At 43.0% G+C, this 12,481-nt stretch overlaps 1 protein-coding gene and 4 non-coding genes across 5 annotated transcripts; 4 read left to right on the top strand and 1 right to left on the bottom strand.

The window, feature by feature from the left end:
• The first annotated feature begins 181 nt into the window (after window positions 1–181).
• Window positions 182–252, top strand: trnag-ccc (transfer RNA glycine (anticodon CCC)). The gene has a single exon. It is a non-coding gene; the product is annotated as a tRNA-Gly (tRNA).
• Window positions 253–680: 428 nt separating this feature from the next.
• On the top strand, window positions 681–751 carry trnag-ccc (transfer RNA glycine (anticodon CCC)). The gene has a single exon. It is a non-coding gene; the product is annotated as a tRNA-Gly (tRNA).
• Window positions 752–974: 223 nt separating this feature from the next.
• On the top strand, window positions 975–1,045 carry trnag-ccc (transfer RNA glycine (anticodon CCC)). Its single transcript has one exon. It is a non-coding gene; the product is annotated as a tRNA-Gly (tRNA).
• A 1,577-nt stretch (window positions 1,046–2,622) lies between these two features.
• Window positions 2,623–10,591, bottom strand: LOC129424311 (uncharacterized). Its single transcript, XM_073871683.1, has 10 exons — window positions 9,898–10,591; window positions 9,736–9,807; window positions 9,585–9,638; window positions 8,847–8,915; window positions 8,653–8,757; window positions 8,499–8,567; window positions 8,027–8,361; window positions 6,223–6,608; window positions 4,940–6,093; window positions 2,623–4,112 (listed from the first exon to the last, which is right to left on the bottom strand). Exons 1-10 carry the CDS (start codon window positions 10,589–10,591, stop codon window positions 3,064–3,066), a joined length of 3,987 nt encoding a protein of 1,328 aa, XP_073727784.1. The 3' UTR covers window positions 2,623–3,063.
• A 1,545-nt stretch (window positions 10,592–12,136) lies between these two features.
• trnag-ccc (transfer RNA glycine (anticodon CCC)) lies at window positions 12,137–12,208 on the top strand. The gene has a single exon. It is a non-coding gene; the product is annotated as a tRNA-Gly (tRNA).
• Window positions 12,209–12,481: the final 273 nt, after the last annotated feature.

The following is a 12,481-nucleotide window of genomic DNA, read 5'->3' as shown; positions in this document are numbered from 1 at the left end:
ATGAGGCAGTTGTATAGGATACAGTGTGGTCAGCTGCTTTGCTCTGCTTTTTTCATTTGATATGTTGGACGTGATTTCATGAAACTTAACATTTCAAAACTTGGTTTGCACTTAATCCATGTGCAAAACAAGTATGGTGAGTTAGGCAGCTAGGGGCTACTAGATGAGCCCTTAGATGCAGGCATTGGTGGTTCAGTGGTAGAATTCTCGCCTCCCACGCGGGAGACCCGGGTCCGATTCCCGGCCAATGCAAGTGTGGCATCTCCATTATGCTACTATTGTAAAAATGCTCCATGACGCAGTTATATGGGATTCAGTGTGGTCAGCTGCTTTGCTCTGATTTTTTCCGTTTTGATATGTGGAACGTGATTTCATGAAACTTAATATTTCAAAACTTGATTTGTCCTTAATCCATGTACAATGCATGTATGGAAAGTTAGGCAGCTAGCGCTTTTAGATGAGTTCTTAAAAGCAAGCATTGGTGGTTCTTGTAAGAATGTTCCACGAGGCAGTTATATGGGATGCAGTGTGGTCAACTGCTCTGATTTATTCCATTTTGATATGTGGGACGTGATTTCATGAATCTTAACATTTCAAAACTTGGTTTGTACTTAATCCATGTACAGAACAAGTATGGTGAGTTAGGCAGCTAGGGCTATTAGATGAGCACTTAGATGCAAGCATTGGTGGTTCAGTGGTAGAATTCTCGCCTCCCACGCGGGAGACCCGGCTCCGATTCCCGGCCAATGCAAGTGTGGCTGGTCTATTATGCTACTATTGTATAAATGCTCCATGACGCAGTTATATGGGATTCAGTGTGGTCAGCTGCTTTGCTCTGATTTTTTCCGTTTTGATATGTGGGATGTGATTTCATGAAACTTAACATTTCAAAACTTGATTTGTCCTTAATCCATGTACAATGCATGCATGGAAAGTTAGGCAGCTAGCACTTTTAGATGAGTCCTTAAAAGCAAGTATTGGTGGTTCAGTGGTAGAATTCTCGCCTCCCACGCTGGAGACCCGGGTCCAATTCCCGGCCAATGCAAGTGTTGTTTGTCCGTTATGTGTTTCTTGTAAGAATGCTCCACGAGGCAGTTATATGGGATGCAGTGTGGTCAGCTGCTTTGCTCTGATATTTTTCGTTTTGATATGTGGGACGTGATTTCATGAAACTTAATATTTCAAAACTTGATTTGTCCTTAATCCATGTACAGAACAAGTATGGTGAGTTAGGCAGCTAGGGCTATTAGATGAGCACTTAGATGCAAGCATTGGTGGTTCAGTGGTAGAATTCTCGCCTGCCACGCGGGAGACCCGGGTCCGATTCCCGGCCAATGCAAGTGTGGCTGGTCCATTGTGCGTTTCCATAATAAATGCTCCATGAGGCAGTTGTATAGGATACAGTGTGGTCAGCTGCTTTGCTCTGCTTTTATCTTTTGATATGTGGGACGTGATTTCATGAAACTTAACATTTCAAAACTTGGTTTGCACTTAATCCATGTGCAAAACAAGTATGGTGAGTTAGGCAGCTAGGGGCTACTAGATGAGCCCTTAGATGCAAGCATTGGTGGTTCAGTGGTAGAATTCTCGCCTGCCACACGGGAGACCCGGGTCCGATTCCCGGCCAATGCAAGTGTGGCTGGTCCATTATGCGTTTCCATAATAAATGCTCCATGAGGCAGTTGTATAGGATACAGTGTGGTCAGCTGCTTTGCTCTGCTTTTTTCATTTGGTATGTTGGACGTGATTTCATGAAACTTAACATTTCAAAACTTGGTTTGCACTTAATCCATGTGCAAAACAAGTATGGTGAGTTAGGCAGCTAGGGGCTACTAGATGAGCCCATATGCAAGCATTGGTGGTTCAGTGGTAGAATTCTCGCCTGCCACGCGGGAGACCCGGGTCCGATTCCCGGCCAATGCAAGTGTGGCTGGTCCATTATGCGTTTCCATAATAAATGCTCCATGAGGCAGTTGTATAGGATACAGTGTGGTCAGCTGCTTTGCTCTGCTTTTTTCATTTGATATGTTGGACGTGATTTCATGAAACTTAACATTTCAAAACTTGGTTTGCACTTAATCCATGTGCAAAACAAGTATGGTGAGTTAGGCAGCTAGGGGCTACTAGATGAGCCCTTAGATGCAAGCATTGGTGGTTCAGTGGTAGAATTCTCGCCTCCCACGCGGGAGCCGGTTGCGAATAGCTGTAACGGAAAACCAGCCAATCAGATTGAAGCTTTGTTCTTCCCTGTGCATATCATTATCTATTTTATTATTTTATTATTTACTTTAAAGGCACGGGTTCGAATCCCGCCAGGAACATAATGAAATACGAAAAAATGAGTGGAAGGCATTGGAAATAATTATTTTATAAAGAAATTTGCAACTGTAAACATAAAATATAATTTTATATTTATATACTTTGTTTTTGATGCTAGAAATGCTGCTCATTTAGCACAGTAAAATACTGCTATACTAATAATACAGTGCAACATTGCAGAGGAAGAGCACTTTTCCAATTATTCTCTTAATTATTATTTAATTATCATTAATGTCTTCTGCTGAGCATGTTCTGCTTGAATTTTAATTTAAGAAAAAAGGAAGGAAAAGTGTAGTATTTCAGAAGAAAGGTTCAATTTTATTTTTGAACAAGTTATAAATTGCAGATAATAAACAGTTATGAACAACAATTAAGAAAAACAGTTGCTAAATTAAAAACAAGTGTAACAAAATATTATAGAAAATACAAGAACAGCATTGTATGACTAAATTAAAACCTGTTTAAATAAACCAATTAAATGAAAAGAGAAGAAAAACCTGTATCAGGAATGCTATGGAGAGTGCAGGGACAGGTATGCAATGGATATGTAATAATACAAATAATAATAAGAAGAATTGTATTTCCATATTGAAGATTATAGTCTACTTCCATAGTGCCAGTTATCATTATAATATGTAAAATATACAACACACAAACAAATATATACATAGATAAATATGTACAATACAGTCAGGTAACTATATAACAGGCAAATATATACATATATATATATATATACACACATCACTTTTTCTCTGCCACCCATCTTTGTCTCTCTGCCTCATAGAAAGGAGACTGCTTAAACTCCATCCAGTTCTTCTCCTTGGACATGCCCTTATCACGGTAAAGAGAGTACACTTTAGATGGGCAGTAAATGTACTTACCTGCCACCCCAGGGAAGCCTGTGTGAATGTGTGGACTGTTTGGTCCCTGTTTAAGCTCCAGGTGGCAGAATCGGCAGAGGCGGCGTGCTGGCTGGGTGTCTGGCCTTTTCCTTTTCTTCTCCATCTTCTCCAACACCCGTTTCTTGGTGGCATCCAGCTCCCTCTGAAAGAATTCTGTCCCTGCAAATTCTTCAAAGGGCATTTTGGGGTTAGAGAGTCCCTCAGAAGCATAACACTGATGCACCTTCTTTAAGCAGTAGAAATAGCGCACAGGACCTTGTTGATAGAAAAAGTGGACTGAAGAGCCATCAGTCTCATAACGATACTTAGGCTGTCCACAGCCAAGACAGGTCTTGGTCTGCCTTCTTTTATGCTCTGGTGGTGGCTGTGGCTGCTGCTGTGGCTGCTGCTTCTCCAAAATGGCCTCCACAATTTTCACAATGGAGTCCTGTGTCAGAGGTGTGGACAGAGCAGGTGCAGGAGGATTGAAGATGGCAGGCTCCAAGGTGACCACAGGGACGCTGGCCGTGTCACCGCCCTCTGTCAAAGAATGCCACAGCTGCTGTGTCTCCAGAAGCCTTTCCTGGCTGGTGTTCAAAGCCGAACTGGTGTTGAGAAGCTTTGCCAGGTGCTTCACATAGCGGGATATGTGCAACCTGGTTGTGGGGTGTAGCAGGCTGTTAGGATCTGCAGCAGACCGATGGACCATGTCTGCATATTCCTTGTCCACAACCTTCAACATATCCTTCTCACCATGGTGCTTCTGTAGCAAGCTGTCGATGGCAACTTTCATGGGAGGTGTCCAGCGTGTGTGGTCCAACACAAATACCCGTCCACCCGTCTTAATGGTCCCAGTGCGGGCACTTCTCGGTGACGATCTCAGTGGCAGGGGCAGGGCATATGAGATATCTGAAAAACAATAAATTAATAACAGTTCATGAGCATGTTGTTACATAATGGGGCTGTTTACACTTGGTAGTAAGAGGTGTTTTCATCAATCGGATCACAAGTGCACAAGAGAGACACATCACGTTTACACCTGGTATTTAAATCCGTCTCTTTTGTCCACTTTCGACTGCTTCTGTCCTGAATACTGTGAGGTGGTGGTCTGTCTAGACGGTGGGCGAGTCTCTCTGCTGCATTTAAAACGAGTGGGAGTAATGATGAGTTTATGTGGACGCAAACTAATATTATGTCAGAGTCCGCAGCTTGTGTAGTAAGTAAACATGCTGCACAGTGTTTTGTACATGTATATGTTAGAGCTTTCTCTGAATTTTCAGCGCAATTGATGAAATAGGACCGCACAACTTTCACACGCTTGCAAAATGAAACTGCGGAGATCAGCCGCTTTAGTTTTATCTATGAAAGGCTAAAAATAGTGTGTTCACCGTGTGTTCGTGCCAGAAGTCAGAAAAAAATGTAAAACATTGTGTTCAATACTTCAGATTAGATAAATGGGCAGAGAGAAGGTCCTGTGGCTGTTCGAACACATTCAACCACATGTGCGTTTATACTAGAAAAGCAATCCAATCGAAAGTGTTTTCGACTACCTTTGAATGTGATTGAAAGTGGTCGAAAGTGGACAAGCTCAAAACGTTTTGAACACCATGTACATCTGGCATTATCGTTGTTCACTTGTGATCCGATCAATAAAAACGCATGTTAATGCCAAGTGTAAACAGCCTCAATGACATTATTGTAAAAAAATCTCTGTCCAAAACATTATTTGAACCTACCCATCGATGCTGTAGGCTCCTGGTCGTCCTCTGACGGGCCAGCAGAGGGTTCTGGTCCAGTGGATACCATGCCAGAGGGTGGAGCCCAGCTGATGGAGGGTGCTGTGTCTGGAGCTGGAGACGGGGCTGGAGCCGGTGTGTGCACAGGGGTCGGAGGCACAGAGGCAGGTGATACCTCTCTCTTCTGGGTTCTGTGCTTATCCCAGTCAAGAGGAACTGGACGGCAGCCTGGCTCTGTGTACTCCAGACCAAACCTCTCTCCAGTGTCTCTGTCAGAGAGATGAAGTGCAGGGTACTTTTCTTGACCCGTCACTTTCCTGGAGACAGAGTTCAGCTCAACCATTAAAGCTGGATCGAACACAGCAGGGAGGAGGACACCGGGCTGCTTCAGGTCCACTAGCCGTTGGAAGTTCCAGCGTGCCACCCCTGTCATGCCCTGAGCCTGAAATAATTCGGATGAGACGTGGGTCCCGGTAATCCACTGGGCCTGGTGGAAATGATACCCCTCCTGCTGTGAGGTACCTCTGACAGGGATCCATATGGGGACTTTGGCGCCTTCACCAGGTACATGGTTCAGCTGCAGAGTCCCGCCGTACCTGTACATAATGCCTGCAGAGAGTTCAGGGTCACTGAGGCAGCCGCGGAGAATGTGCACCCTCTGTATGCGCCACGTCTTCAGCATGGAGGATTTGAAGAGTGGGACGTTGTTAGGGTCTGTGGCGAGATGAAAATGACTCAGCACTTTTTCCACTCTGACCAGCAGCTCTGTGGGTTGAGGGATCTTGGTCCTGCAATGCTCTCTGGTGTGTTGTTTTGTGGGATTGGCTGGATGGATCCCACAGAAAGCATATGCAGCCTCAAGCCTCTTGAAGTCGTCCTGATCAACCACAAAGAATGCAGCAGAGAGGAGCTGGCAGAAAGTGCTGTACAGAGGGTGATGCTCAGATGTGCACTCACGTGAAAAACGCCTTAAGCAGTGGAACAAGTCCAGCTTTACAATGATGTTGCTGTTGTAAAAGCACCGTGAGGCACAGGTGTTCTCCAGCGGTCCGGAGGTGGCCTGAGTGATGATGGAAGGGGTAGTCCTCCAGGCGTCCCAGTGCAATTCCTCACCAGGGATGCAGTCCGGGATCTTGAATGGTGCACAGCAATCCCTGAGGACACAAAGATAAAGAAAATAAAAAACAATTAAAAAAAGAAAGTGATTTTGTTTCATTTTTGTTTTTCAGGGAAAAGTATCAGCAGTGTTAATGGCAGATAAAAGAGAACATGGCTGTTCTCACCTGTCCATCCAGTGGTAGCCAGCCTTCTCCACTCCAGCAGCGATGTACCTCTTGGCCATTCCCTGGTACATCGGCTCCAAGGACCTCTCAGTCTCAGACTGAACCATCACCCAGGAAACAATCATCCAGTTTTCATTCATGATGGCATAACTGGACATGACCCCAGATGCCAACGTGACCTTCCTCGCAACCTTCCTGGTGTGGTCTGATCTGAAGACCTGCCCAAAGGTGCCCTGGAGTAGAGAGGTGATGGCTGGCGCTTGTCGCCGGAACTCCTCAAGCAAACAGTCTGTCAGATAAAAACACAGGTCTTGCGGCAGGCCTTGCAGCAGAGTCGGGAGGACATGATGTAATATTGTCCACTGGTCCCAACAATCACCCGAGGCCTGCCCACACCAGCAGAGACCACCTGGCAAAGGTGAGGCAAAGGAACATTTTTAGCTATAGATAAGTTGCAATTCAATGTGCTTAAGAGTAAATAATCTAAAATAAGCATTCAGAGGTACCCAGTGTTTCCTACAGGATTTCGAGAGACTGTGGCGCTGATGATGTCACACACTAATTAGCATATTTGTGACGTCATCACATCATGTTTGCATTTGGTCTAGTGTTGGCACTTGAGAAGTTTTTCTACTCTCTGATCTGACCATCACGTTATATTGCAATTTAACACAACTGAATGCAATTTTAACATATCCGTTCTGTTGTCATACATAAAACAAGTATAAAATATAACTAAACATGACACAATAACACCTCATGTTTACTTAAACCAGCTGTTACTGCTGCTAAAATCCTGATTTATAAACGCTATGTCTGACAAAATCAGCATAGGCCTACCGTATTTTTCGGACTATAAGCCACGTTTTTTTCATAACTTGGCTGGAGCTGCGTCTTACAGTCAGGTTCGCCTTGTAAGTCAGTATGAATAAATTTTGACATTTATGAGGCAAGAGACAACATTACCGTCTACAGCCGCGAGAGTCCACTATATGCTGCTTCTGTATTTATGTAATTCAATGGGTTCTGTAATGCGGAATGGAATGATGAGTATGAGCACTTAACGCTAGTTGGCTTGTTCAGTTAATTTAGCCAATTCAACCTTCCAGGTAAGTTCTGTATGCTATGGTTTATCGTTTAAACAACTGATAATATTACTTTAACGTACAGACATCTATTCAGCCTGCTGTTCTGTCTGCTATTGTTAAGTTGAATAACTTGCCTTTCCAGATTAAATGTTTGTTCTTCACTTGGATTTTGTGAAATAATTTTCTAAATAAATGCGACGTATAGGCCACTCTGACTTATATATGTTATTTTGTCTTAATGGCGCTTTTTGAATGATGCGGCTTATACTCCGGTGTGGTTTATAGTCCTAAAAGTATGGTATATTTAAATTGAATAGCATTGTATGAGGTGATTTTGGCTATATGAACATAACTTGTTTGTCTCATGCAGCACAGAGCCTTTTCTACTGTTGCTCTTCTCATCAATGTGTTGTGTTATAAGCGTTTTTTTAAATGCGAGTGATAGTTTTATTGCAGGTCGCGATACACTGTTGCTGTTACACAGAGTTACAATTACAGAACATGCGTGTGCATACCACACCATGAGGGAAAGAGCTCGGAGGGGCTGTGTGTGTGTGTGTGTGACAGAGAGACAGGGATACGCTGTACGCCACGTGTTTTAAATAGCGTTAAAAATAAATGAATAAAAAACAAAACGCAATATGTGGCGGCCGGTGTTGAATATGTGGCGCAGCGCCACAGATTAGTCTATGTGTGGGAAACACTGGAACCCATACCTGTGGATGAGGACAGCCATGAAGACATGGCAGGATGTAGTTGCTCCTCAACCTGACCATGATGTGACTCTCGGGCTTCCAAATGAAAAATGGATGGAGCTGGAAGAAGTTGGGGGATGGGAGCTCCGTCAGCACATCAATGAGCTCCGCCTGTGGAGGAAGGCGCCACAGAGAAATTGCGTTCCCTACGTTACGCACTTGACGAGACCCAGGCCACAGCCCGAGATCCTGGAGCTCTGTCCTCATCCACTGCCTCTGCTGATGAGAGCAGCTCCAGCTGCTTGTGTCCTCTTTCCCAGAGAGCACAACAGGTATAGGTGGCTGACCTAAGGGAACTAGGAAAATGAGACTGCACTGCACAGTAATTACTGCACTGACAATTATGGTGTGAAAATGCTGTGAATAAATTAAATAATTAAAGCAGAGTTAAAACATCTTCATGGCAGGTAAGGTACATGCTGTTTATGCTTACCACGTTCACCCTGGTCCTCAAAAGTGAGCGCTTTACTCGCAGAGGTGCGAGCAGTGCTTGTGGCGGGTCCTAAAAAGGAGTCTTTCTGTTATGCATTTGTACAAGCATTAAGCATGATGGCATTATGACAACAGGTGATGCTGATGTGACATACCTGGACATGACTCAGGCCTCTCTCCTACCGGGGGACCTGATGTCTTCTCTGCAAAAAACGCCAGCTCTGAAGGAAGGGGAACAGGCGTCTTCCTCTTCACCGGTGCTGCAGTGAAGCACATATACAAATGATCTCTTTTTTGGTTTACCTGAAATTGGTATGATGTTTGATTGACATGACTTCAGTGTTTTTACCATCAACTGGTGATGACTGCAGTTCAGCAGTCGCATCAGGAAGGGGTGTGGACAGCGCCGCAGATGGAACTACAGAGAAAGTCCTCAGTCATTTCAGAGTTCACAATGTATAGGCAAGCAGAAAGCGTCGGTGTTAGTAGGAACGCAAACAGCCATACTACACTGTGTTCTTATGCACATGCCATTTTTCCAATACAGTCAGTAAGCTTACACATTTTATTTTACCCTCAACAGTTATATATGACAGTTGTTATATTTAAATGAAATAAAAATGTCAAAATATATTTTAATTCTTAATATTAATATTATACATTAATACTAAAATATGCTCACACTTTTCATACATTTAAAATGTCTACACCATGTCTACACCAAAAAGCCCACCTAGTCACTATTCACTAGTTCAAGCAGGAGAAGCAATATGACTAGAAGAACAAGCATGCATTCAAGTGTTAGTACCAAACGCTGCTCTATTTTTTTAGTGCAGCATGCATGGAGAACCAAAAATGTATACTTGCCATCATCGTGGTTGGAATCAATTCATCATGGGTGGGATCAATTCATAGTCCTTAGGACTAGTTAGTAGAACGCAACCATACAACCATATTTTTAGAGGAACAGGGCCTGAACGTGGCCAGAAGTCAAACAAAGGAACAGTTTAAGACAAGGTTCAGGTTTGGAGGACAATTCATCATGTAAAAAAAATCCCTGAAACAGTTTTTGTTTTAATTTAAAAACCTGTCTTTGCTCCTGGTGATCCTACTGGTGTGGCAGCCACTACCGGCACAGCAACTGGTTACACACAGACACAGAAAAATAAACAGAGGAGACATCAGATACGAAATATCATCAGTTTCAACATTCATTCAGATACTGACAGTAAGCTTACAGCTCTGCACTTGCAGCTTTGCAGGGGAGATGCTCAGCATTGCCTTCTCGAGGTCCTCATCTTCGTCCATCACTGTGGTACAGACAAGAATTAGTTTTCCCAGCTTAGTGTGAATTAAAACCATTATGCCACAATCAAATAAATGCGACTGAAATAACTTACTCAGGGGTTTTGCTGGGACCCTTGAGGCATGCTCAGCTGATGTGGAAGCAGTGTCAGACTGCTGCCTCTTCTGCAGGTACTGCTGCAGCTTATGCATGCGCGTTCCTGGGAAGCAACTCTGCCCCATGACGAAAGCCGCGTAACCATCGGCTCTGGTATCCCAGACCTCCCTCCAAGTGCTCTTGGGTCGAGAACCAAACCCAACCAGCTGGTCATCTTCGGACAAGGCTGCTGCGAAACCCACTCCACTGGCTTCATAGGTGATGAGAGATTGGATCTCTTGAAAACTCAGAGCATAATCGTAGAGTGAAAGTAGGCTGTCCTTCTTATGCCCCTCAGCCATAAAAACACCCGAGGCCTGCTCCTTCTGGAGGTTCTGAATTAGATACATTGTGTACCCTATATCATTCTCCAAAAGCCACCTAAAAGATTTCCCTTGGTACTTTCCAAATTGAAGAATGTACTCTCCCAGCACCTCCGTCCTGTCTGAGGCATCTCCTCCTCTCTGCCGCACCACAGCAAGAGCGTTCTGCCTCACAAGCTCCTCTTTCAGGGGCGCAGACTTCACCTGAAGAGTCGGGTTATTTTTTATTCGACTGGCTTCATCAGACGGCTCCTGGAGGAGAAATCCACGTGGCCCCTTGCGGAACACAACACGGATTCTCCCAGGGAAGAAAACAATGTTCTTGTGCATCTTGAACTATACCATAAAAGAGAAAAAGAATTGTAAGCTTTATTCTTAAAAATACTTTCATTTCAGATATTACAGTTTTTCTCAATTGTTTAAACATAAATACTGGTACTTGAGACACAATGACCACAACATGTAACTCATACACCAACCCCCTGAACCAATTCTGCTGAACTATAAGCATAATTTCTACCATACACCCTAATTGCAATTCTAAAACACACGTCTATAAATGTCTATTCATATGATGGTTTGAGTGTGTGATTTGAAAACAATATACTATTTTGAAAAGAAATAACACTGTTTTGAATGTTTTTTCATTGTTTGAATAGACAGTACCCCAAGCCTATAAATAACCTGCCAACAACTATTTTAGTTATCAGCACATATTACATGTTAGATATATACTGAATATCAATTATTTAATGTTACAGCTAGGGCACTATACACATACAAGTAAAAAAACGTTCATATTTATTCATTAAAGGACTATAGGGCATAATGAAGGGGTATAATATATGCTGAATATCGATTATATAATGTTACTAGTAGGGCACCATTTACGTACAAGTAAATAATAATTATTACAACCCTATAGGCCATGATAATGGGGCATATATGCATTTATCCATTGATACAGGGCTAGCGATGCTAACGTTGACAAAATATCAATATATTCTAACAGAAACAGACTGACAACTTTATTTAACGTAATGACGTGAAATCTATACTCATTAACATATAAAATCAAGATGTTGATTTATTATTTAGTGCGTATCACTTGCCAACTGATGTCCAATCGCTATCACAAAATAATGTCAGTACGGCGCTGACGAGGTATTATCACTTACAACCATAAAAATCAGACAGATAATTAAAAAATATATCGATACTCATTCATTAGTTAGCACTTTATAAGACCAAACTTGTCTGACAGTTAAAAGCCGGTCTGAACTGTCATCAATGAAACGCATTAGCAGCGATAAATAACATTACCATTTAAAATCTAACAACTGGCGATATGGCTATATCTTTATCCAATAGTTGTGGAATGTAAAAGAAATAAAACAATATCTTACCTGAAATGAATGAAGAATCGATGGCAATCTGCTGTCTCTGCTGGAGTTCACCAAGAAAAAACTTTTTGGAGATTTCCGCCAAACAGAACTGCGCAATAGCGCCAAAATGCGTAGCGGCCAAAAGTATATTGCATCCGTAGTGGTTTAGCACTACCATTGGAAATGAATGGGGAAGCGTTTAGGGCCGTTTAGCTGAATTATTCTCGGTGCCCGCCCGCGAGACCCGGGTCCGATTCCCGGCCAATGCAAGTGTGGCTGGTCCATTATGTGTTTCCATAATAAATGCTCCATGAGGCAGTAGTATGGCATACAGTGTGGTCAGCTGCTTTGCTCTTATTTTTTCATTTGATATGTGGGACGTGATTTCATGAAACTTAACATTTCAAAACTTGGTTTGCACTTAATCCGTGTACAAAACAAGTATGGTGAGTTAGGCAGCTAGGGCTACTAGATGAGCCCTTAGATGCAAGCATTGGTGGTTCAGTGGTAGAATTCTTGCCTCCCACGCGGGAGACCCCGGGTCCGATTCCCGGCCAATGCAAGTGTGGCATGTCCATTATGCTTCTGTTGTAAAAATGCTCCATGACGCAGTTATATGGGATGCAGTGTGGTCATCTGCTTTGCTCTGTTTTTTTCGTTTTGATATGTGGGACGTAATTTCATGAAACTTAACATTTCAAAACTTGATTTGTCCTTAATCCATGTACAATGCATGTATGGAAAGTTAGGCAGCTAACGCTTTTAGATGAATTCTTAAAAGCAAGCATTGGTGGTTCAGTGGTAGAATTCTCTCCTCCCACGCTGGAGACCCGGG

The sequence above is a fragment of the Misgurnus anguillicaudatus genome, chromosome 9 (genome assembly GCF_027580225.2).
Source record: "Misgurnus anguillicaudatus chromosome 9, ASM2758022v2, whole genome shotgun sequence".
Lineage (NCBI taxonomy): Eukaryota > Metazoa > Chordata > Actinopteri > Cypriniformes > Cobitidae > Misgurnus > Misgurnus anguillicaudatus.
This window is presented reverse-complemented; position numbering and strand designations above follow the sequence as displayed.